The sequence below is a fragment of the Copadichromis virginalis genome, linkage group LG23 (assembly GCF_057382275.1).
Source record: "Copadichromis virginalis isolate Kocher_CV1m ecotype Utaka linkage group LG23, C_Virginalis_male_GT1.1, whole genome shotgun sequence".
In the NCBI taxonomy this organism is placed as follows: Eukaryota; Metazoa; Chordata; class Actinopteri; order Cichliformes; family Cichlidae; genus Copadichromis; species Copadichromis virginalis.
In genome coordinates, this window is record NC_140639.1 from 25,500,366 (window position 1) to 25,527,441 (window position 27,076).

At 40.2% G+C, this 27,076-nt stretch overlaps 1 protein-coding gene across 5 annotated transcripts in view; it reads left to right on the forward strand.

Moving 5' to 3' along the window:
* nhej1 (nonhomologous end-joining factor 1) overlaps window positions 1–27,076 on the forward strand; it is a 29,986-nt gene that overhangs the window by 343 nt on the left and 2,567 nt on the right. For 4 of the 5 annotated variants that reach the window (XM_085449271.1, XM_085449273.1, XM_085449274.1 and 1 more), the window contains exons 2-7: window positions 605–722; window positions 1,039–1,249; window positions 1,388–1,609; window positions 1,692–1,830; window positions 4,222–4,280; window positions 26,513–26,693. In XM_085449271.1, the coding sequence (XP_085305397.1) occupies window positions 1,061–1,249; window positions 1,388–1,609; window positions 1,692–1,830; window positions 4,222–4,280; window positions 26,513–26,693 (790 nt within the window). In that variant the 5' untranslated portion in view covers window positions 605–722; window positions 1,039–1,060. Of the gene's footprint in view, window positions 1–604; window positions 723–1,035; window positions 1,250–1,387; window positions 1,610–1,691; window positions 1,831–4,221; window positions 4,281–26,512; window positions 26,694–27,076 lie in introns of all 5 variants that reach the window. The other variant, XM_085449272.1, reaches the window with a different exon arrangement.

The following is a 27,076-nucleotide window of genomic DNA, read 5'->3' on the forward strand; positions in this document are numbered from 1 at the left end:
TATTCATTATATTTTATGAGAAACGTTGAAACCTAAAAAATGTTCGATTTTTAAATATAGTTTGGTTTTCTGGTCATTTGTTACTAGGTTATACGCTCAAAAGGGTGAGAAAAACCACGTCTATAATCCCTTTTATTTTATGAATACACCTAGCAACACACATTTCTTTTTAACACTCGTGTTCAGTGTCTTTATTTTTATATTTTTCTTCATGCTTCGTCTTTGATTTCTAACAATGATCGCTGCGTGTTTAAGTCTCTGGAAATGCTATGTTAATTATAATACAGGCTAGATGGTTACCGAGTTAAAGAGTAGCTGCTACTCATGTGTGTATGCTCTAAAATAACACGATGACTCCTACCAGTATGTGATAAGGAGCAGTGGGATTTTAAATTCCTAATTTTTTGAACGGAGTTTGGACGACACAACCGAGAAAACCGCTGGCATGTGCGTCCACCGTCCTTTCGGTGTAAACTGGTGTCATAAAGTGACTGATTTGGTGTTTTTGAGTTTTCTTAATGATCCTGAGTCAACCTCTGTGTTGTGTAGTGTGTTTCTAATGACTTACTGACGAGAAACACTCGACTTCCTTCCCCGAAAACAGGAGCTGCCACTGCGGTCTGAACCTCCTGCAGTGCTGTGATTATGCGGCCAGCTCTGCGTCTATAAAACGCGGCTTCAGCAGAGCTCAGCCCAGGCTTTTGGGGGCGCATTCCTCGGAGGTGAGTGATTAGAAAACATTTTTGATATAAAATGAAATTAGACCATGTGTTCACTGGCATTCACTTTCAGAAACAGCAGCTCCTGCTTGCTTTGACCGACAAATATGGCTACGAGTCCTGTGATAATAGGTGCTTTTATTGTGAAAGAAAATACTTTGCTGTTGTTTTAATTACTGTTTTTAGTGCAACCCTTTTTATAATATCAAAGCAACATTTTGTTGTAAGAGTTGGAATACGAATAATATTAATAATAATAACAACAATAATGCTAACAATAATAATGACAATACAACATCTCCACCCTGCCTTTAAGTAGCTCTTTCGTCCTGTTTTCCCTGATGGAGGGAAGCGGAGCACCTGCTGAGGACATCCTCTTCCGGCGTCCCTGGCTTCCCGTGAGCATCAGTGGGTGCCAGCTCCTGGCCAAGAGCTGGTTCGGTGAGACGGCGTACCATATCCTGCTCACCGACATGCACTGTGTGTGGGAGGAGAGGATGGACACAGCAGTCATCCAGAGCAGAGCACATGTATGCACAAATGTGAACAGATAACCTGCGAGGCCTTGTGGAATTTACTTAGCAGGAAATCTTTATTCTTACTGTTCTTAAAAGCCAGATGAGCAAAAACCCGTGTTTGATGAATACATTCTTGTTCTCCATCATCAGGAGCTTAACAGGCGTTTGCGAGCCCCAGTAAAAGCCTTCTTCACTCACCTGTGTGAGGTGGTTAAGCCCTGCCTGGCGGGAGTCGGCAGCCAGACTGAAAACGAGGTTCAGATCTCTCTGACGAGACAGGAAGACGGTAGTATCAACATGAGGCTGAAGAGCGAGCTGGCAGGACTCCCTTTCTACTGGGAGTTTCACTGCACCCCTGCACCAGTAGCTTTGGTACGTCCTTACCTTTCAGATTTCTTTTTTAAACCCTAATCGTGGCGGCTGGGCTGTCTGACTGTTTTGTGTGTTTCTTCAGGTGTGCATTCAGCTGGTGCGCCCCCTGCTGACAATGAGTCGCCTGCTGCAGCGGCAGGTGGAGCAGCTGGGAGGTCTGCTGGTGAGGAAGGACGCTGAGATCCAGGACTACAGAGAGAATGGAGCCACGCTCAGCAGAGGTACAGAGGCTGTGCCAGGCTGTGCCAGTGTGCCTGCACATGTGATGTGACAATAAAAAGTGATTTGATTTGATTTGATTTGATTTGTTTGTAAGGTCGCAGCATTTCCAGCAGCACTTCCTTGTCTGTTGTAATGGGATTGTGATATGCACCTGGTGAAAGCTGGAGGAATCCACCATCACATTACCCACTGGTTTTTGGGCTGGTGTGTTGAAGTCGGAAGCAAACATATTGGTTAGCAAGCTGCGCTGTAATTAATCTAACAACATCTAAGCAAAATACAGAAACAGTGTGTGGACAAACTAAATACGCAGATGGGGGCAGTGTCCAAATTATGGGGTGCAGCCAGTGTGTGGGCCTCACTTGTACTGTGTTGGCCCAAGAGCTGAAGTGAAACAGAATGTTAAAAAAGAATGAAAGGTGTCCACTGCAGTTCCTGGTGAACTCTCAAATTGAGAAATGTTTGCACCCTTTCCTTTTCCAGCTCATTTGTCAACCAATCAACATTCAGTGTATGCGCAGTTTAACAGCATACTATTGGGTTTTTACAGGTGTGTGTTTGCGTAACCCGGCTTGCAGACAAAACAAGTATACGTAACAGCCAGGTGCTGCTAATCAAATGCATTTGATTCATTGCTCATTAGCGAGTGTGAGCACCTGTAAAGAAGCAATAGCAGGAACAGTAAGGAACAGCAAGAAAAAGATAATCCACAAGTGGAAAACATTCCCTCCAAGGTCAGACTGTGCAATGCTCAGTGAACTTGTAAAAAACAAAACAAAACCCAAGAGCTCCATCTCAGACTGTACGGTTGGCACGGTGGAGGAAGGGGTCATGATTTGGGCTTGTTTTGCAGCCGAAGGACACGGGCAGCTTCAACCATCTCCTCTGTATACCAAAGTATTTTGGAGTCAGGTGTTAGGCCATCTGTCCGGCAGCTAAAACTTGGCTCCGACTGGGTCATTTAACAGGACAATGATCCACAGCACAGCAGCAAATCTGTAACAGAATGGTCCAGTGCTGAGGTGGGGGCTGCTGTAAATAAGAGTTGGGCAAAATTCCTCCATAATGATGTAAGAGACCGATTAGGTCTTAAACTAAATGATGCCTTTTTTATTCACTGTGTCTGCATTTTTGTTAGTTTTTTCTACTGAATAAAGAATGAGTTAGTGTGATGGTTTGTGTGTTGTTGTCCATCAGAGCTTGTATTTATCTAATTTTAAGATCTGCTATGGACAGGTCTTAAAACAAAGGCACATTAATTCATATTTAAATTTGGTGTACAGTGCAATTTTGTGTTTTCTGAAGTCTAGTTTTTGTTTTTAGTTAAATTAAATGTTTTTTAAATTTTTTTCAGTTTTAGATTTATTTTAGCTTTAGTTCACCATGATAAGCTCAGTCTGTACCTTACACCAGGCTGTAGTTGTCAGATAAATGCGTTAATCTACTCTACAAGGGACCGGCAACACAAACGCTGATGATCACATTCAGCCTCCATGACTTTGAACCTTAATATAATTTAATCACCTGAGTTATAAAAAAACCAAAATCACCTTTGCACACCTATCATGAACTCGAAAACTGTTCATAGAGAACAAAATGTATTTTTGCAGTTTTCAAACTCTGTCCGCTCTTTGGCTACTCAGGTTAAACATGATACATAAGTCACTTAGATACCTTCAAAAAGTTATTGTATGTTATTTTTATTTGTTCCTAAGTAAATCAGTTTGGCTGAGATAAGTTATAGTTCTCACACAGCTGAATAAACATCAAACAGAAAACTGATTAAACAGAAGTGTGAGATGGTAGAGTGAATGTGAGTGTGAATGGTTGTCTGTCCCTATGTGTTGGCTCTGTGACAGACTGGCGACCTGTCCAGGGTGTACCCCGCCTTTCGCCCTATGACAGCTGGGATAGGCTCCAGCACTCCCCGCGACCCTGAAAAGGATAAGCGGAAGCGACTGGATGGATGGATGGATGGTGAGATGGTAGAGAATTTACTCCAATGTCCTGTTATATTTTACGGAGCAAGGAGTAGACGGCTGAGTTTATTAAACTCCATTGAGACAGCTGGTGACGCAAATCTGAAGGCTAGACCGTCCCATTTCACAGCCTCGCACTTCCGGCCTTCTCGGTTTTCGGAGGATCCGGCCTTCGCGGTGTACTTGAGCCGAAGGATGCAGCCCCTGAATTGAGATACAGCCTATGGGTGCTCACTCATTTGTGGAGCCATCCTGTAGTGGACATTAGCGGAAATGCAGTTTTTGGTACCTCCCCATAGGTTGCTAACTGTTTAGCAGTGCTTTAACTGCTTTTGTGACCCCTCAGTCTGATCACTGTGGAGTGTCATGATATCATGATTATAATCCAGATGTGTGTCTTTTTGAACCCAGAACGGCTGCAGACAGATGTTTTTGAGGAGCACACCCACAGAGAAGACTTCATTGCAAAGGTGAGAGGTCTCTCTCACACACACACACACACACACACACACACACACACACACACACACACACACACACATGGAAAAGAAATCGTAAAAACTTATATGATTTCCTCATGAAAGTGGCCACTTTCTCATTACTTTCATATATTGTTTTATTAAGTATCCAAAACATACAAGTTTCATTTATATAATTTTTCAAGGGATCTTATATCTGTTTTCACTCTTGTATGCTTTTCATACAAGTTTCACACAAGACAGATACAAACTTTATAAGATTTATATATATCTTTTTCATATGGGACGGACACACACACACACGCACGCACGCAGCCTATAGTTTGAGCTCCGTTCCTCGTCATTAACCTGCTGTGGTGAGCTTCCTTGTGATAAACCACTGCGGTCGCTGGAACTTGAGCCGTGTGACGTGCTCAATAATCGCTGTGTGCCACTTCCTGCCAATCAGGATGAGGTGAGGTTAAGTCCCCGTGTGTGTGTGTGTGTGTGTGTGTGTGTGTGTGTGTGTGTGTGTGTGTGCGTGTGTACACTGTATTCAGGTGTGGAATTTTTCATCTCTTACTATGCTGACCTCTGACCTCCTGTGTGTGTGTGTGTGTGTGTGTGTGTGTGTGTGTGTGTGTGTGTGTGTGTGTGTGTGTGTGTGTGGTCTGGGTTTTCAGATGCACCTGTTGAATTTTTCAGGACGGATACGACTGGTTATTTTTATATTTTTATTATGTTAACACTTCAGTGTGTTTTTCACACAGTTTCCATTTGAGTTTTGATACCCACATCCCTGCTGCCTTGACATTTGTCCACCTTCAAATACACTAGTCATACTGTATGTGGTAAAAAGGAAGAAAGCAAATCAATAAATATTTAATTTTAAGGGACAGACTGAACCATTAGGTTACAGCTGGTTGTGTTACTTTTTTTTGGATCCAAATGTTTCAACCTTTGGATGTCTCAGACATTTAAATGTCTTCTGTGTTACAAACAGAGCAGTACTCAGACAAAAAATAGCTGAATAAATGTATTATTCCAGTTCATTGTTTGTCAATTATCCAACCAAAAAACAACAACAACAAAAAAAGTGTCTGTCTGTCCTTTCTTCCTTCACGGGAACTAGAGTCGATCAAAATATCTATATATATAAGATAAGATAAGATAACCTTTATTAGTCCCACACGTGGGAAATTTGTTTTGTCACAGCAGGAAGTGGACAGTGCAAAAGTTATGAGGCAAAAATTAGAATACAATAAGAATAAATACAGTACACAGCTGTACAGAATAGAATAAAATAAAATACTATATACAGTAGAATAAAATAAAATAAATATACAATAAGATAAAAATAGAATACAAATACAAATACTATATACAACTGAGTAAAAATACAACAATGACAGAAAGGATTATTGCACTTAGTATTATTGCATATGTATGGATGTGTGTGCTTGATCAGTTAAAGTCTTTATTATGGAGTCTGACAGCAGTGGGGAGGAAAGACCTGCGAAATCTCTCCGTCCCACACCGTGGGTGTTATATTGTTATATGATTGGTACAGACGCATTAAAATGTGTTCAGAATTTCCAAATCACTGATGATTCATCTCATAAGACATGACCCGCTGTTCTCCTCTACATAAAGTGATTTTTCAAATACTTTTAACCTATAAAAATCAGCCCTGTGTTTACTTGATGTTGGATCACCACTAAAGTTTGCAGTGGACTTGGTCATATTTACAGAGGTACCTACACATGTGGGTTTTTACAGGTTTCAGTCGTGGTAAAAAGGATGTTGCAGCATCATGACTCACTTTACTGCATCCTCTGATTCGATTTACAGTAGCAGCAGCGTTGTTGGCCATTACAACTAACTGCTTCTTATGCACACAGACGTTTCTGTTGCACCTTAAATTAATATCTGATGCCTACTTATCATCTGAAAACGAGCACCATCGAAATCCATGTGTCCCGTTGTAAATCCTTAAGACCAATCAGTGTCCATTAGCTGGATTATCAGTGTTTTATGGGCTAACTGCGGTGTGCAAGGAGACATCCTTGGATGACTTTAGCGATAAGTGGACTTTTTTTTTTCTCCCTGAGCTAATGTTAGCTGGTGTATCTTAAGTAAGGTTGAGGTCCGGACTTTGACTGGATCATTGCAGCACCTTGATCCTTTTATGTTCAGATCATTGTCCTGTTTCATGACCCAGATATCCTCACATTTGACTCTAAAATACTTTGGTATACAGAGGAATTTATGGTCAACTCAATGACTGCAAGGTGCCCAAATCATCACCCCAGTACTGATATGCTGTGTTTGGTCCACGTTGTTACCTTTTAGAACATCTTCCAAAGAAAGTCTAAGTATATTAAATTAAAACTTCCGCTTGCAGCTTTTCAGGCAGTATTTTGTGCATTTTACCTTAAACATCTTCTATGTATTTATTTATTTATTTATTTCATTCTATTTGTTGGACCTTCATCCCTTGTGCGTATGCATGGTCTGTGGAAGTTTTTACATTTGTTCAAACAAACTGTGGTAAGAAAATACAGATGAGTCACAGATTTGGTCGAACATTCATACGCGCAGTCTATCTGTGAATAAGATCCACTGTCTCCAGAGGTGTTAAAAGATGGCTTCTTGTATGTCGTGGGGTTTTTATAGCTCTCGGGGAAATTTCCCGTCTCAGGTGAGTGTGCGGGGAAGATGCTGCAGGGCTTGCTTGTGTGTCATCAGGTTGTTTTTGGGGAGGGAAGCAGCCTGTTTGTTGATGCTGTTTGTGTAAAAGGACAAACCAGGAAAGAATCACAGTTTCATTCGGTGGAAAAGCTCCAGGTCAGGTACGATTATGACTCATGGAAAGTTACATCAGGGTCACAGTGGAAGCTCTATTTTCTGCTTTTTTAAAAAATATTTTTTCTGGGCAATCAGTGTTGAGCCAGGCTGGGTGAAGTGGACAGTCAGAAACCACAGAAGAAGAAGAAAAGTGCTGCAGTAGATCAAAGTCTTCTTCTCTCATGGCAAATTACACCGGGCTGCGACCAGGCCGCCCTCAGACCAAAGTCCAAACTGAAATAAAAGTGTGTCTGGGAAAAATGTTGCCGCGATGCGTCAAGCAGAGAATCACACACGCGATGGATAGACTGCTATTTGTGTGTGTGTGTGTGTGTGTGTGTGTGTGTGTGTGTTTAGCATGTGTGTGTAGTATTTATCTATCAGGGTCAGGCTTTTGCATACCTGTACGCGTGCATGTCCGTGAATGTGCCATCCCTGTGTTGTGTTTGTGTCGGCATCTCTATCTCCATGAGAACGTCCACTGCAGCCCATCATACTTATATTTAGTTTCTTTTTTACTCTCCTGATGTCATGGCGTCAGCAATCTTCTGTAGCTCTCTGCCAGATAATGAATGAGCCCATTTCCAAAAATGTCACAGTAACAGACGGATCAGAGCTGCAGGTACAACACACAGTCTGTATTTGTGCCCTGTTGCTGTTTTTAAAAACAAAAAACAACCCGGCTTCAGTTTCAGCTTCAGCTTTTCTTCCTTGAACTTGAACTTCTTTGACATTTACACAGTTATTTACGTGCACAGTGCCAACACAGAGCGGCACAGACCAATATCTTCAGAAATCATCCGCCTCATCACCCTCTCCTTTACCGTTTCCTCGTGTGTGTGCGTGTGCATGTGTGTGTGTGCGTGTACCATTTATGGCCTCTGGTTTCCCACATTAAGGGGAGTAAAGGGCAGAGGGACAGTGAGAGGGAGACGATGATGACAGGAACTGTAGCTTTTATTTTCTACTGCAGCTTTCCATGCAAAGCCCCTCCCCACTCGGTCACCACACAAACACCCCACCCAGCTCAGGTCAACATTTACATGGGTGGAATTAGTCTGTGCTTCCCACTGATGTACACACACACACACACACACACACACACACACACACACACACACACACACACACACACACACACTGGGAATTAACTTGGGCACAGGCTAAAGCTGGTCATGGAGCCAGAGGATGAAAAAAAAAAAAAAAAAGTGTTCAAATCCTTTTAGGATCACATCAGCTTCCCTTTAGGACCTAAATTTGAGCGGTGTGTGTGTGTGTGTGTGTGTCTGCGCTTGGGCATCTGTGAGGACCAGTTCTACAGCGTGAGGATACTTTTAAAAACCTGTTGTGTTTTTAAAAGTGTAGCTGTTTTTTGTAAACCCCCCCCCCCCCTTTTTTTTTTTTTTTTTTTTAAATACATGTTTTATAAGATTAGGACTTTTTTTTCGCTGTTTCTTTTTGTAAAGTGAGAAGCCCCGTTTTAAAACTGGGGAGTTTTGGACATTTCTTTTTGTAAAATAATGGCCATTGCTTAATATGAGGTTAAGAGCCTTTTTTAAAAAGCGTGAATGTTTTAGTAAAGTGAGAACGCTTTTCTATAAAGTGCACACTTTATGTAAAAAGTGCCGTTATTTAAAGTCTTTTTTTTTTTTCTTGAGTTTTGAAAAATAGGGATAATTTTTGTAAAATTATAACTTTTTCAAAATTGAGAGGTATCCTTGTTGAGGGCTTTTTTTGTGTAAGGTGTGATTTTTGCAAAATACTCTGTTTATCAAATAAACACTCTTTTTGTAACGCTAGGACCATATTTTATTTAGAAATTGAGGATTATTTTTCATAAAATTATGTTTGGTTTTCCCTTTTTTCTTTTTTCTTTTTTTTTTTGTAAACATAGGACTGTTGTTTATAAAGTGAGGACCTATTGTAAATTGAAAAACCCTTTTTATAAAGTACTGGGTATTGGTAAATTTAAATGATTTAAAAGTGATCAGTTTTTGTTTTTTTGTACAATTAGAACCTTTTCCAACATCTGTAACATTAATTATATATTTTATATATACAGTGTTGAGAAGGTTAGTTTTAAAATGTTTTCCACTACAGGCACAAAATATAGTTTGTAACATACTCTGTTAAGTTACTTAATGTGAGTAACATATTCTGAATACTTTGGATTACTTAATATATTGTCATGCTTTTTAGAATTACATGACTGTACTATTGCTGTGTGATTTATTACTATTACTGAAGGCTGCATTACAACCTGCTAGCTGCAAATAATCATGGGCGGTTCTGAAAGATTTTTAAATCTTAATATAAAATGAGTAACAGTAGGGTCGACATTAGGTAAGGCTGCACTTTTTGCAGTGATCTTGTATAGAAAACTATTTCTGTATCAGCAATATATTTTCTTTCTGTCTGCTTTCAGAACTGCGCATGATTATTTGCAGCTAGCAGGTTGTAATGCAGCCTTCAGTAATAGTAATAAATCACACAGCAATAGTACATCAAAGATACTGAAGTGGCACATAACCCAGGTAGCTACCACAACTAAAACAAGGCAGTAAGCTAATGTTAGTTTTTAAAAAAGAACTTGCTTCCAGATGTTTCTTTAAGTTGGAGTCTTTTGACGCTGAGAGCAGCTTGGTTGCTGGCAAACAGAGTTGGCATTGTACGGTCAGATTTCGCCCATCCCTTTCTTCTTTAAAGTGTGTGTGTGTGTGTGTGTGTGTGTGTGTGTGTGTCAGTCAAAATGAAAGCAACCTGTTTGGTAAAGCAACCTCTTTTCACAAAGCCATGACTCCTATATAAATTAAAGTGAGGATGTTTTGTGATAAGAATTCCTTTTAATGTAAAATGAAAACAAGAGTGAGAGCTTTTCTTTCTTGTTCATTTCTTTTTCTTTGGGTGACATAAAGTTGGGAAGTTTTCTTGGCTGGTCTTTAGGTTGGGATCAACTTTTAGAGACTTTTTTTTTGAAGGTTCCTAATATCTTGGGGTTCAAGTTAACGTTAGGTAAGGGTCATGATGAGGGACCTCATGTGCCTCGGGATCCACACGGCGATGGAAGTACAAATTTATTGTGAGTCAGATGGCAGCAGCTGATGACCTGGCAGAGGGGAGTGTCACACAAAGCATTTTGTGACGCATGGTTTTGGTTTTCAGAGTCGTGTGTGTGTGTGTGTGTGTGTGTGTGTGTGTGTGTGTGTGTGTGTGTGTGTGTGTGTGTCTCACAGGCCCTGTTTATTATCTTTTACATGCATGTGTGTTTCATGGTGACGCATGCTCTGCAGTTTTCGGCACTGTGCTCGCAGCACCAGCAGCAGCGTCACAGCTGTTGACTCTAAACTGAATTGTCACTGTTTGGGAACGATGCCCGCTTCCTGTTTCATGAGACGGCGGCTTCACAGCTCCACTGACAATTAGTGGCCGCTTCTGACCAAAACACCTCACTTGAGCTGCACAGACTCACATAATTGAGCCAAAATGTTGCGGCTTCCAAATTTGGCATTCCTTACTCCAAATTTCCAGCTTTTCTGGCTTAAATTGAAGGTTTTCCTGGTCAGGTTTGAGTTGGGTTTGCTTGAAACTGCTTACAAACAATGAATCAGAAACTATTTCTTTCTTCTTTACAGTGCAGCTTTCCGTCTCCAGTAAAAGCGCTGTATTGGGTTGTGTGTTCAAATTGCTGAGGAAATTATCCTTAAATGCTACATCGTGCTCCACGTGAAGCCCTGTGCGGCTGGTATAACAGGAGGAGTTGAATCCTAATATCTGTGTGCTTCAACCAGAGTCTCTAAGTTAAGAGCAGGGCAGGAAACTTAATTTTTGCATCCACTGACCACAGAGCCTGACCGATTCCAAAATACACACTTTGACTTTCAGCAGCTGAATATGACTTTGAGAATAAGGAGAAGCTGCAGATATTGATCAGTTTGTCTGCAAATGAGGGAAAATTAAAGGACAAAACCGAAAGCTCCTTAAACTTAAGCACAGTTTCTGAAATGCATAAATCAAGTAAAATACATAAATGAAAACTGCTTTCATGGTTGGAAAACAGGACTTGTCTCCCATTTAATCTGACTAACTTCTTTATGTTTATTGTTGTCAACAGTAAATTCTAATATGGATTAAATATTTTTAAATTCAGATAAAAAATGCAGATAAGGAGGCTGAGGAATTTAAGCCCTGAGTGATATCTGCAGGCAAAACCTGGGGTAAAAAGGAGCATAAAAGAGAATAAGCGAGCTTTAAAAAAACAAATATGACCAGGAGTGTTATTGGAAGCCATGGCAACAGAAATGAATCAAGTGCAAGTACAATGAACCACAGTTTAAATCAAAAACTGTTTTAAACATACGAGGGGAAAAAAACCCAAACTTGCTTCATAACAACATTGATTGTTAACCTGTCGTTCACCTGTTGTTGTTACGAGTCGCTGAATTTTAATGCTCTTCCTAAAGTCAGGAATTAGTCAGGATCGGTCCACACTGAAGCACAAGTCCTGAGTTTTACTACTAAAACATCTAATATCCATTTAAAAGGTCCTTAAATATCAGTGAGGTGGAAATGTAGTTAAATTACTGCAAAAACATGCTGGTGTGGAAATGGCTTCACAGTTTTATGGTAATTTTGCGTTACCATATCAAACTGGAAAACAAAGGGGGGGGGTGTGAAGGAAAAGTCAAAAACACACGAGGTACTTTAAATTATATACAAAAGCCTTTCAATAAAAAGAATGTAAGACATGATAAAGTCTGCCTTGAGTGATTAACAGTCTATAATACATCACCAGGACTCTAAATAATCCAACATGTATCTTAACTGAAGATCTAGAAGAAGCAACCGTGTGTTTTAACATCTGTATCTGTTTTCTCTTTGCTGTGGAGGCGCGCCGGACTCTATAATTTCATATGTGAGGCTGAGAAAACAAGACAGTTATTGTAGGAGCAGGAGGAAAGAAGGATTTGAGGAAGGTGAGAAAGGTTTTTCTCTCTTTACGTCTCTCCTCTGTAAATCATTGACCGTTGTGCTCATAAACAGCGGTGTGCGGCACTTTGTGTCATGGACCTGAGGAATTCAGGGGCTACGTGGTAAGTAGGCGAGGCTAGAAAGAGGCAGCATTTACACTCTTCAGCAGCAAAGTGATGGAGAATATTTAGCTTCTTGGTCACCGTATTCAACCTGATATTCTTGGTGATATCTAAAGACTCGATATTCAGTTGTTTCCAGTGTTTTTGCTTGGTTAGTGACCGAGCTATTGTAGCAACTAAAATGACTGAATAGTGTCTTTATTTCTACAATTTTTTTTATGGTTTTGTTTACATTTATCAGAAAATTTTACAGATAAAAATAATATGATGTCATTTACTGAGGCTTTTAGTCATTTCCATATGAAAATGAGTGTTGCCTGCTTGCCTGTTACTTCTTTTAAAACAAATTTTCTATGTTTCAGTAAAATTCCGGGTGAATTTTGGGTGAATAATATATTTCAGTATGCTTTTATCATTTAACACCAACATTTTAGTTAAGTAGCACAGGCCTACAGACTGGTCTGCAACCATTTGGCAACCACCAGTCATGAGGGAAAAATTAGTATTCCTTGACCTGTTGTGATTGAAGGTTGAGGGCAGCAACAGGGAAAAATGACTTCTAAAGCCACAAAAACACAGGCCTACAGACCAGTCAGTAGCCCCCTGGCAACCACCTGTTGCTATGGAAAAATATGTATTCTGCAAACCGTTGGCACAAACCTCCTCCTGCTTGCTTTGGTTGCTAGCATATTGGTGCAGTCATAGTTTGCATGGAAGTGGCAGACTTGTCTACACTGTCCAGCTGATCTCAGAGCTGTAGTGAAAATGTGAAAAGTGTGCTGCAGACCAAAAATGTAGAAGCTTCACCTTCAAAGTAAAAGCTGTTCCTCAGCACTGCAGCCGACAAGTTTCAAAAGGAGCAACTTTTACTTTCAGAGGAAACTGTCTCCATTCCTGGTTTGTGTCACACTTTTTAAAGTTTTACTACCATTCGACAAGTAGTTAGCTCATATTTGCTGGCATTCTTTACTAGCTGTTTCACTCAGTGAGAGTCAGGAATCACAGTCAGCCAGTCAGAATGCACATCAAATATGGCATATGGAATAGGGAGGGCTAGAATGGGCAATAATGGCATTCACCCTGCTGGTAACCCAGTTGTTGCTTGAATGGTGTCTCTGCAACAAACCTTGTGGATGGATAGAGAAGGAAAAATAAAATGTAAAAAAAAAAAAAAAAAAAAAAAAAATTATATATATATATATATATATATATATATATATATATATATATATATATATATATATATATATATATATATATATATATATATATATATATATATATATATATATATATATATATATATCCTGGAATTCCCACCAGTGAAGTCATCAGATTCACCGTTACGTGTATGCTTCTGTTTCAAACTAAATCTGATTAGAAAAGGTGAAATATCTCAAATACTTATTTCAAACACTCAGAGTATTTAAATTATTTAAATATCTGAAATATGTTCTCATTTTGACAGTTTTCAATGTCCGTAATGTAAAACTGTCTGTCTTAGTGTCTGTTTGTGAAGCAGACTTTAAATAACTATTAATGGCTAGATGTTCACCGGACATCTTCTCCTGATTCTCTGGTCTTTGTTGCATAATTAGTTCATTTATTTTGTTGTTTTTTAGACTGTGGACAAAGTTGCATTTATTTATTTTAATAGAGTAACTTGTGTCTAAGGAGCTTGAAAAGAAAAGCTTCTTGAAGATGTTTCACCTCTCATCAGAGCTTCTTCAGTTCTAAGAGCAATTCATGGAGAGTCACGGATTTTTTTTTTAGCCCTATTGGGAGTGTCCTTACGAGGGCTGTGGACCCCCTATGGATCCTCTGCCTAATCACACGAGCCAAGGTGTGAAAACGGGCGTGGGTCACCATCAGCCAAAGTTTCGGGTGAACACATTGTGAGACCTTGCCCCACCCTATCATGTGACTTACTAAGATCAAATGACCCAAGATGTAAGCGGGTGTTAAGGTGTCTGGGAAGGTATCACAAAACTCGATTATAGATGGCAGACAGTTGGTGTCTTAAAGCCCCGCCCTCTTTTCAAAGATGATCATTCACAGTGGACATAGAGGACTGAAATTAGCCATCTATCTTTCACAACCCTCATAGGGACACTCTCAATAGGGCTTAAAAATCTGGGACCCTCCACCAGTTGCTCTTAGGACTGAAGAAGCTTCTAGGATGAGAGGTGAAACGTCTTCAAGAAACTTAAAGGAGTCCAGATGCTTTTCTTTCCAAGCTCCTTAGACTACAATGACCTGGATCACTGAGAACCTTCGCAGACAGTAACTTGTGTCAGCGGAGTCATTTTATCTATAACATTACGGGTGCTTCACAAGTTTTTGTACAAGAAAATGTGACAGTAACCATTCTCTCAGGATGTGTAAATCGGTGTTACACACATACTCTGTAGAGGTAGGGGGGAAAAAATTGATACAGCATAGTACCGCAATATTCTACATTGTAATATTGTATCAGTACAGGGACACCAAATATTGATATTTTATTAAATGAATTCTGGGAATACTACAAACAAGAGGGCTCATCCCACCTGATAGGAAGCAACCTTTCTGCAAACAGTTGCAGTCTGACTTGGACTGACTGCAATCACTCTGACAGATTGCGCTGAAGGCTTGCAAGTAGTTGCTGTCTAATTTATGCAATGCAAATGCGAAGAGACTGCCAAGATGTTGTCTTTAGTCTGAATGAGTTTTTGTTAATAAGAAACTCAACAAGACTCCATTCAGCTAGCTGACGGCTGGTTGCATTTTAGTTATATTTCTATAGAACAGGAAGGTGGCTGAGTGCAAATGTGATAGTTAAATGTGAATTTCTGTCTATGTAGACAGCAACACATGTTATATTTGATGATTTGATGATCCCCGATAATTATTGTATTATCAGAAATAGATTGCATGCAATTGCCAGCTTGACCCCATTTACTCCCAGACTGTTATCAGTTTGATATCGGTCTGATAACAGACTGATAGGAGACTGACTCTGTCTTATGGCAACATTTATGGCAGGTTTTTAGTGAACGTGTTGTTCTGCTTGACAATCTCTTTTTGCATCAAAAAAATAACTGAAGGGAGATAACGTTATCTTATTGGATAAAGCGGATATGGACAAAGTTTAACTTCGAGGATGTAATTTGCAGTTGAAGAAAGGTGATAAATCACAACATCTGTTATTGTAAAAACTCAGCATGTCGCAGAATGCTAAAAATTTCAATAACATAGTATCAGGAGTGAAATATTGTGATAGTATTATATTATCAGGTGAGACACTTGACAATATAATACTAGTCCCACCTCTAGTCATTGCACTTCAAACATAAACTTGACCTTCATTAAGTCAGTGAAGACCTTTAGACATGAACCAGTGAAGAACAGAACATCATCATCATCATCCTCCCCTGATGTGGTAGAAAGTCATCCTGGTGCATATCAGACCCAGCAATACCCACGTACAAAAACTGGCTTCTTGGGAGATTTAACCACCATTGCCACCTCAGCACTTGTGACCTTACTCATGAGATGGTAGGCTGGAAAGTGGCTTGAACCACATCAAAGGTGACGACCCCACTAGAGTTTATATAAGCCTGGCACTCCCCAACAGCTTTTAAAACTCAAGAAGCCTTTCAGATAAGAGGTGAAACATCTTCATGAACCTAAAAGAAATTGGGTGCCTTTGACTCGAGCACTTTCCATTCAACATGTTCTCACTCCCGAGGAGTAATATTTTACGCTAGGTGACAAATCGCCAACATGTTACGCTTCCAGGCACCCAGCACGTTCCTAAAGGACGAGATCAGAAAAATTAGGAAATATGAGAATTGTTTGGAATCAGTCAACACATGTACGTTCATTTTTCTCAAATCGCTTTGGAAAACACTATTTCACGTCATTAAAGCGCTGGTTATGGTTAGGAATAAGGTTATGGTTAGGGTTGGAATACATGGCTGGAACGTCAGTTGAATTCAATTATATTCATTAAATACCACATCATAACAACAGTTGCCTCAAGGCGCCTCATATTGTAAGGTAATGGCCCTACAATCAAACAGAGAAAACTTTCTTTGCTTCAGGTTTCTGTCAAGCTGAAGGCATTGGACTCAAATGGAAACTGTTTAGTACTGACAAAATTAAAACTCAAATAAATAAATAAAAAAAAAAAAAAAATAAAATAATATATATATATATATATATATATATATATATATATATATATATATATATATATATATATATATATATATATATATATATATATATATATATATATATATATATATATATATATATATATATATGATTTATTTTTTTTTTTTCTTGAAAGGAGCATATATGGAAGGACTGATGAAAAGTTGAAATTCTCATAGCCATTAGCAGCCACTGAAGAAAATACCTTTAGCTCCTCACATGTGAGGAATTGCTGCTTGTTTCTGGCTTGTATCACTGCAAACTGAATACCTTTGGCTTTGTGGAAACATCTCTTGGGCACTGGGAACTTGTGATGGTGCTATTTTTCGACACAGACTACATTATTAATCATGTAATGAAAATAATCATTATCTACAGCCGCAGTTTGTCCTCTTTACGTAAGGAGCAAAAGCCTGCATAACAAAACCATGTACGTACAGTAGATCCTCCTGCGTCTTCTGTCAGTTGCGCACAGTTTCCACAGGGTTGTCCCTGATCTGGGTCTGTAATTAGGCCCTCTGTGGCCTGGCTGCTTCCTCCCTCTTCAGCTGCTGGTCTCTGGGCTGTGTCCCAGCCTGGACCGGCCGAGAGCAGCATCCCGCAAAGACATCACGAGCCTGCAAGCAACATGAGAGCAGGGGCACAAAACTCGGCAGCGGCAGAAGCAGTAGAGTTTATTGGCATGTGAACACATTGGGTGCAGTTTGCGACTGCTGACTCCTGCAGTTCATAAGCCCATTTAGAGCAGCATGGAGTAAGCATGCAAGGCATCAAGCTGGACCTGAAACGGCTCTAAATTGAGGAGCTTTCATCAAGAAAAAGAGTTTATGGTTCAGTATCAGCTTTTGTCAGGTGTGAGCTTGACTAATTCACTCCAAAACACTGAAACAAAAGTTGACTGATAGAGAATTCACGGGTCCGCTAGGGTTTTAAGCGACCTCTGACAATCGAAGGTATAAAATACATGAACCGGCAAACTCATCTACCGAGACATGCACTTTAATGCATCGGCTTTGCAGGCAGACTTGGAAAGATGTCTAATATTTGCTTGCAGCTGTGTTTGTGCATCTGCGAGCGAATGTACTCCCTATCATTGGACTCTGCTGATGGTGGAGAGAACAAAGTTGCTCTCTGAGGATTTTGGAGAGCCATACAGATATTTATACTTGAAAACATAAAAAAGAAAATCTGGCAAAATCTGATAAGATACTTCACTGTGCTTTAAAACTATTGAACATACAAGTTGTTAACTGAAAGGGGGGAAAAAAGTCCAGTCGATGAGTGTAAACATCTGAAAATATACAGAAAAGAGAGATTAAATTCCATCAACATAAATACTGCGTGTTTATTCAGGAGCCATATGCATGCATTCATGCGTCTTCCGGAAAGTCTTAATGGAAAGTTTGCATGAGCTCTTATGAGGAATCCAATTGAGTTTCCCAGCTGACAAATCAGTGTGAGTGTTCAGCTTTGTGTTAACTTTTAACATCAGCCTAAGGGGAGGCGTGACGACAGTGAGCGGTCACTGAGGACGTGCAGAGGTAAAAGGTAAATGAAGTGAAGGTGTGGATAATGTCAGAGCAGACAAGACCCTGGGATTTATGTAAAGCTGTACGATGCATTTATTTATTTTTTTTACCAGTAGGTTTTGGGCAAGATACTAGCCCCGAGGTGCTCTCCGATGCATTCATCTGACTGTGAATGTGTGTGAATGTTAGATAGAAAGCACTTAGGTAGAAAAGGCATATGAATGGGTGAATGAGGCATGTAGTATAAAGTGCTGTGAGTGCTCAAGCAGAATGGAAACACGCTTTCTGAGAACCAGTCCATTTATCATCTATTTGTTTCATTTCTATGTTGTTCTGTGCTTTTATTTCAACATATCAGCGGGAGAACCAAAATAAGGGTCAGAAGCTTTTGTGAAACGTTTTGACTGACATTCACAATCGGCACGACTGCTGAAAGGCTCAGATGACGCTTTACTTGTTGACTTCTCGCTATGTCATCATATTGGGCCTAACACTTGAGAAGTTGTTATTGCCCTTAAAGGTAACACGATGTCCTCATTACTCCGGCCTCTGTGTGTGCCACTCTGTGTGTGAGGAGATGCACTTAGAGCGAGATTGAGAGCATCCATCCATCCATCCATCCATTTTCTTCCGCTTATCCAGGGCCGGGTCGCAGGGGCAGCAGCCTAAGCAGAGAAGCCCAGACCTCCCTCTCCCCAGCCGCCACCTCCTCCAGCTTATCCGGGCCAGCCGAAACATGTAATCTCTCCAGCGTGTCCTGGGTCTGCCCGGGGCCTCATCCCAGAAAACCTTGCCCAGGAGGCACCCAGGGGGCATCCTTGTCAGATGCCTGAACCACCTCAACTGGCTCTTTTCGATGTAGAGGAGCAGCGGCTCTACTCTGAGCCCCTCCCGAATGGCCAAACTTCTCACCCTATCTCTAAGGGAGAGGCCAGCCGCTGCACCAATCAGTCTGTCGATCTCCCGCTCCCTTCTCCCATATCTCGCGAACAAGACCGCGAGATACTTAAACTCCTCCACTTGGGGCAGGAACTCATCCCTGACCCGGAGTGGGCACTCCACCCTTTTCCTTTACTGCAGATTTATTATTTATTTATTTAACAAAGTTATGCACATAAACACCTCAGTGAGGATTATACGTTAGTAATTTAGCTCGGGTGTCAGTAGACAAAGACAAGGACATTGTATTATTACCTGAAAAGATTCTATAAATGCATCCTTGTTATCAGCATGAGGGGAAACTGTAGAATGACTATGAAGGTCCAAATTTAGACCTGGAAAATTGAAAAAATAGAAAAATACGTAGACTTTAAGTAATTTCTTTGTGTGGACAGTAGTGCTTTAAGCAGATTTCAACAGTTGATATTAGTGTTTTAAGGGAGCCGGAGGGGAAAAAGGAGAGTCTGAAAGACTTTAGAAGAGCTCAGGCCAATTCGTTGTTACTTGTTTTGTTAGACGCCCAATTAGCAGAAATACCAGTGAATCACCTGACTTAGACGTCATTCTGTGCAGATCTTGAGATTGTAGTTGCAGCTTTTTAGATTTTATTTTCTTTCTTTCTTTTTCTTTTTTTTGCTGATTAGTCAGGACTCATTCATCAATTTAAATGTGCCTTTTGTTTCCAGAGGATGTGAGTGTGAGTGTTCAGGGTTCAAACATACGATTTCTGGGATTCGGGGCAGGAAGTTGAGGTCACGATGAGAGAAAACGAGGTCGAGAGGAATGAGGTGAGCGTAAACATGAGGTTGGGGAGGATGAGGGAGAGTGAGTGTGAGACTCTGAGGCACCATACCCCTCCTCTTAAAAAACAGCAGCAGCGACTTGTCTAAAATCAGAGCTGTTTACCTGCTAATAATGGAGAAACACCAGCACGCTGCCAACTCTTCCACCCGTCCTCTCATCGCCTTCCCCACACATGATGCTTTACTGTAGGGCAGCCATGGGGGAGGGGCTCAGGAGGCATGGCCTCCAGGTGAGCGTTCCTTCTCCTCGTGGACTTTGCTCTATCACAATAGCAGGGAGGAGCTTTCCCGAGCTTAGCTCTACAAAATGGTCAAGAGGTTATTGACCTGCTGTAATCTCCTTTTTTATTCCTCGTCTGCTGTTTTCTTTTCTTGCCAACAACAGAAGATAACAATCCTGTGGTTGCTGTGTTCACACCTCGGGAGTCACATTCGTGCCGTTCCTCAAATACAGAAGTATGGAAGCTAATTTGTACACACCAGAAATAAATCAATAACCCCCCCCCCCAAAAAAAAACAAACAAACAAAAAAAACAAACAAACAACTGCATTGACTTTGACTGAAAGCAATCAGTTATCATTAAGATAAGGTAAAAGGCACAGACCAAAAGACGGGTAAAAAAAGAAACTTTTTTAAAACACTCAATAAAATAAACAAAAGGACACAAAAGAGAACAAAGGAGGTGGAAAAGTGAAAGTTGGGACTGTTTTTAAACTGAGAACTTTTCAGGATTGGAAACAACAGGGGAACTAGAAACGGGTAATGGAAACTATTGGACATCGATTTAAAAAAAACATAGAAAGACGAGGCAGAGGAAGGAACAGACAGGGGACACTGAGGGAACTAAACGCATCAGAAATAAATTCAACTAAACAGGTTAATAAACCGAGAATTTAAACCTGAAAAAATATGTGAGTTTATGGGGACTGACTATTAGAGCTTCCAGTAGATATTAAAGGAACTGCAGATTTCAGTAGTTCTTCTTTTTTTCATAGAGGTTGCTGTTTGTGTTGTCCATCCATCCATCTTCATCCGCTTTATCTGAGGCCGGGTCGCGGGGGCAGCAGCCTAAGCTTGTGTTGTTTCTTTCCAATTTTCTTTTTTGACATACAAATGATCTGATATGAAATTGTCAACATCCATAGTTTATAACTCAGAATTTTAATAATATAATTTTCATTTAACATGACAGACTAAAACCATTTTTTGTAGCAGGCTGTAAAGATGTTTTTTTTTTTTCTGGTGTGAAGTTGAGCATTTTAACATGAGTCTATGGAGATTGATTCAATGTTTGGAGTCAGCTTCAGGTGGCCATTACAGGAATTGCAGCTTTTGACAGTTCAGTGTAAGTTTTACTTGTTTAAACGCTGGAGGCTTCTGCTTGATGAATAAAAATGAACACTTTAAGTGACAAGTGGCATCAGTACTGAATGTTTTAGTAAAGTTAGCAGCAATTTATTGCTTTATCACCAATCCAACAGGACTGTTAGTCTCTGTCTCTAATGATGTATAATATTATATAAAATGAAAATGTGCTGAGTCTCTATATTACAAGTAACTGGTGTGATAAGGACTCAAATCTCTGGTTGCATCAGGAAGGGCAGCTGAAAGAATCGTATATAAAAATGGTAAATATAGTTACATTTTTACTAACAACAAGTAAAATGTATATGAAGCAATGAAGCCACATTAAGTAAGGCTTTTAGCATCAATATTTTAGCATTTTATACACATCAGTTCTCGCAGTGTGCCATTAACACTTAGTGGTGGAGGCTGAAACTAAGCCTCTTTATGTTGACGCATTGTTCTGTTAAAATCGAATTAAAATTCATCTGCTTTTTGTGACACCTTCCATGGAGCAAAGAGGAGGGATTTAAACTAGTTTTAACATTTGATTTTGGCGCTTCGGGGCCTCCGGATCCAACAAATTGATTTCAGCATTTCACATCAATTAATATGAAGTGAGTTGGTTTGCAGCTTGAGAGGAGGAGGAAGAGGAGAAGGGAGGGAGAAGGTGAATAAAAAAGCAAGAGAATAAGGTCTGCTTTCTCCTGCTTTCTCTCCCCTCAGCACATTGGTTTCTCTGTGCCCAAAGCAGAAATAAGCCTCGCCAGAGTGTACATTTATTTTTACGATATTTAAACAAACAAATAACGAAAATAAATCAATGTGAAACCTCGAAACCTGACCAAAGTGTGTTTAGGAGCCCCTCTGCTCTGACAGCGAGCGGGGAGACCACCAATTTCTCCTGGTCAATATTTGAGGAGCTAATTTGGAGAGTTTGTCCTCCATTTGAGAGAAAAAGAAGGATTTATTGAATGGTGAGTGTTTTTCTATGTGCCAGCCGTGCGTTCGCATAATGTCACAGGAGTTTACCTGAAGCCTTATCTGTCAGACAGAGTGTGTGTGTTTGTGTGTGTGTTTCTGTTGTTACTGCTCGCCGCTCTACCTGCAGTCAGCTGGGCCAATAATGTAGCTTTGATTAGAGGCTTATCGCAACCCCGACACACCCTCAATCACACCTCAGACATGTGACTCCACACAGCAGGGCCATAAAGCAAATATGCCCCAAAGGCAGGGGCTGCAAGTCACTTCTATTGATTTATCAGCTTTAATTAATGGAAGGGGCAGGGTGAAAACTAACACCTGAAACTTGCAAAATCTCATCAGAGTCTAAAAATAAAGACACGTAACTGTGACTTGCCCTTCCAAGTTTGTTGTTGAGTAGGCTTAAAAGGTTTTAAGGTGGGAAAACTGAGTGTACTCCTGTAAAAGTAATATAAAGCATATTTAAGATTTACTGAAATAATAAATGGAGAATTAAAACTAATGACAAAATTTAAACTTCTTGGGGATCTTATGTTATATTAAGGAAAGCTAGTGGCAGGCAACAGGAAAATCAAAATAGAAATATAAAAATACCTGAGAAATGACTCAGATGTTCACTTTTTATTACTTTAAGCAGTCAGGAATTTAAAAAAAAACATATAAAATCATCCCCCTGGCACATAAAACCACTTCCAGTTTAAGAATTTCAGACTTTATGATCCATAAAACGCTGTTTAGTTGATTTTTAATTTAGTTATTTGGAATAAAAATTCCAAGTGAGGCACCTGACATGCTAGCTATACATGCAGAAAAACTGCATGTATTCAATGCCAGTTACTTAGCACCCTGTCACAAAAGCACATTATTTGTTCCCTTTTCCTTAGTTGAATTTCTGAAAAATGTCAAAGATAACACAATTTGACAGACATAAAATGCTATTTTTGCACCAACAAGGTGATTCCCAACGAGGTATTAGCTGAAAACTTGTCATATCTCAGCGTGGTGTGCACCAAAATTGAAGCAGGGAATTAGTCTGTAAACTGCATTTGTTTCTCAGTAAGAATAATTCTACATTTTCAAGCTAGTTATTGAGTACTAGCATTTCTCAGAATATAGCTGATATTTAGCTTTAGATCAGAGGAATATTTCAAAGAGTCTACATACTCTAAGTGAAGTGGCAGCATATCTTACTGATGAAGAAATGGGGAAATCTAGTATTGGATAAAGAGACTCTGTCAGAGAAACACTCTGATGGGTTCTCCATAAATTGAAGGCTTTACCTTAGTTTTAGTTATAACATTCACAACCTGGTGTCCAAGGTATGCGAGACATTGCTTAAAATCTCCAGCTTTACCTCATGAGACCCTAACCCTCTGCTTGATAATCAACCAGCTCATATTCCAAGCTCAGCCTTAAGGTAAACTCAGGCTGAGCAAAAAGAAAGTTTCTGTTTATTGGTTATGGTCCTTCATCAGTTAATACTAGACAGGACACTGTGGAGTTTGAAGCATCATTTGTGTACCTAGGGTCTGGAAACTGGGAAACTGTAGATATTTAAATATTTAGCTTCATGAGTTACGCAGACTGGAAACAAAACTGTTGATGGGATCGAACTACAGTGGCTTGCAAAAGTATTCGGCCCCCTTGAACTTTCCCACATTTTGTCACATTACAGCCACAAACATGAATCAATTTTATTGGAATTCCATGTGAAAGACCAACACAAAGTGGTGTACACTTGAGAAGTGGAACGAAAATCATACATGATTCCAAACATTTTTTTTCAAATAAATAACTGCAAAGTGGGGTGTGCGTAATTATTCAGCCCCTTTTGGTCTGAGTGCAGTCAGTTGCCCATAGACATTGCCTGATTAGTATTAGTATTTAGTATTTAGTATTTATTTATTTATTGTCATTGTCAAGAACAATGAAATTGCGTTTGGGGCTTCCATACAACCCCAAAAAAAAGAAGAAAATAATAAATACCCCTTAAAACCCAAGTGTACATATTTAACCCAGTGTGACTCCAATGCAATAAGACAATCCTTAGCAATAATGTTCGTAAAAATTCAGACAAAGACCTGAGAAACATGACAAAATACAACAATGCAACCCATTCAATATTATTGTACTGTGAGATATGATATCAGATATGATAGTTATCTATTTAAGAAAGAGGGGGGGGGGGGGGGGGGGGGCAGGAGGGGGAAGAGAATAAAGATATGATGCACCAATGCAGACCAGTTCATTGCTATTAAGAAGTTGGATATGGTTATTGTCCGTGAGAGGGGGGCAGAGAGTTCAGGAGCCTCACAGCCTGTGGATACAGGCTGTTGGCCAGTCTGGATGTTCTGGCCTGTATAGACCTGTACCTTCTCCCTGAGGGCAGCAGATGGAAAAGGTGGCGCGCAGGGTGATGTTGGTCCCGCAGGATACTGTGCACCCTCCTCAGACAGCGAGTGGGGAAGATATTACTGATCTCTGGCAGACTTGTTCCAATAATTCTGCCAGCTTCTTTCATCACCCGCTGGAGTGCTTGCTGATGATTAGTGCCAATGACTAAATAGAGTGCACCTGTGTGTAATCTAATGTCAGTACAAATATAGCTGCTCTGTGACGGCCTCAGAGGTTGTCTAAGAGAATATTGGGAGCAACAACACCATGAAGTCCAAAGAACACACCAGACAGGTCAGGGATAAAGTTATTAAGATATTTAAAGCAGGCTTATGCTACAAAAAGATTTCCCAAGCCTTGAACATCCCACGGAGCACTGTTCAAGCGATCATTTAGAAATGGAAGGAGTATGGCACAACTGTAAACCTACCAAGACAAGGCCGTCCACCTAAACTCACAGGCCGAACAAGGAGAGCGCTGATCAGAAATGCAGCCAAGAGGCCCATGGTGACTCTGGACGAGCTGCAGAGATCTACAGCTCAGGTGGGGGAATCTGTCCATAGGACAACTATTAGTCGTGCACTGCACAAAGTTGGCCTTTATGGAAGAGTGGCAAGAAGAAAGCCATTGTTAACAGAAAACCATAAGAAGTCCCGTTTGCAGTTTGCCACAAGCCATGTGGGCGACACAGCAAACATTAAAAAGAAGGTGCTCTGGTCAGATGAGACCAAAATGGAACTTTTTGGCCAAAATGCAAAACGCTATGTGTGGCAGAAAACTAACACTGCACATCACTCTGAACACACCATCCCCACTGTCATATATGGTGGTGGCAGCATCATGCTCTGAGGGTGCTTCTCTTCAGCGGGGACAGGGAAGCTGGTCAGAGTTGATGGGAAGATGGATGGAGCCAAATACAGGGCAATCTTGGAAGAAAACCTCTTGGAGTCTGCAAAAGACTTGAGACTGGGGCGGAGGTTCACCTTCCAGCAGGACAATGACCCTAAACATAAAGCCAGGGCAACAATGGAATGGTTTAAAAGAAAACATATCCATTTGTTAGAATGGCCCAGATGATATCCGACCTTAACTTGACATGTGAAAGCAGCTTCTGCTAAAAATATTCTCAGAGATAAATAGGATAGCTAGACAGAGTATATTTCTCAAACAGTGGTTCGTCCTCACTGACTTTCTGCTACATTCAGAATTTAATTTAAAGCTCGAAGCACTGAATCATCAGGTCCCATCTTAGTATGTTAAAGACTTACTAGTACTATATCACCCCAACAGAGCACTTCGCTCTCAGACTGCTGGCTTATTTGTGGTTAGAGTAAGTTTGAATGAATTTGAGTGAGTAGAATGGGAGGGAATGCCAGGGCGCTGTACTATGTAACAGACACCCTTTGTACTGTGATGATCCTGTGTCACATTTAGCCATCTTTTAATCAGTGTAACTGGGAGCATCTGGAGCATTTAGGTCTCTCGATCTATCCACCATAGTGTTGGTTTAGTCCTAGTGTTTTTAATTTTGCTTCTCTTGGTTAATAATTGGTACACTTTGTCTCTCTCTCCTGTTATTTGTCATGGCTCATGAGTTGCATTATGACAAATTTGGGGGCTTGTCCAGGATTCTTACATGGGAGTTTTTAAGGTTCAAACATCCCATTTTGGTAAATCTTCCATCAGTTATGGCCCTAGTCTTTTTTTTTTTCTATAGTTTGTTTTGTTCTTGCTCCCTCTTTGTGCTTCTTTTTCCTTTTCCACGTAACCAGTAACAGTAGATGGCTGCCTCTTTTTTTTAATCTCTGAGTGCATATTGCACTTTTTAAAACTACATTGCATCTAAAAGAGCAGCATCTTTTTGTTTTCTTTTTTTTCATGCATGGAGGTTAATTCCTGTTTTAATATATCCGTTATCACACCTTTCAGAGTTTGCATAAAGCCTTGTTGAAAGGTTCAAGGGTTTATAACACATTTAGGAAAATCTGGAGCTTGAACAATTTTTACCTCTGACAACACTGGAGAAATAATAAGACATATGAAACTTTTAAGTGCTTTGAATCTTTGCCAGTTTTTCACGCAGGTTTTGCCTCGTTCTGTTTCTCTCCATCAGGCTCTTCCTCTGCTCTGTTCTGAACAACAGGAAGCTCTGGGCTTCGATGGCGATCTTCAGGAGCTATACGCCGCCATCGTCACTCACGGAAGTGCACGAAAGCGCAAACTGTCGGAGCAGCACTCTGCTGAGGAGGTCGAACACGCCAACAAGGAGCCAGAACTCGTCTTAAACGCTTCAGGTGAACATTACAGCTTCACAACTGCGCTGAAGTTTAATGGTCAAATTTAAAGATTTAGTCAGGTTTATGTGAGCATTTAATATTTCCTCTTTATCTTCATCAAAGAAATTGCATTGTGATAGTTTTGGTTGTATATTTTTGATTTTGAATGCATACATCTGCACACTTTGCAGATGACAGTTTGCATATTGAGGCTGATATCCATTACAAAAATCTAAAAAGTAAATAAATGTGTTGAATCCAAGAGAAGAACTGCCCTACTGCATGAGGAGATCAGAAGTGGTAGAGAGGACTGTAAGAGAGTGGAAAGCCGTGTGATAGGAGTGACTGATGGGTTGAAGGTGGGTGTGGGTTTAGATCAAGGATCGACTCTGAGCCCCTTC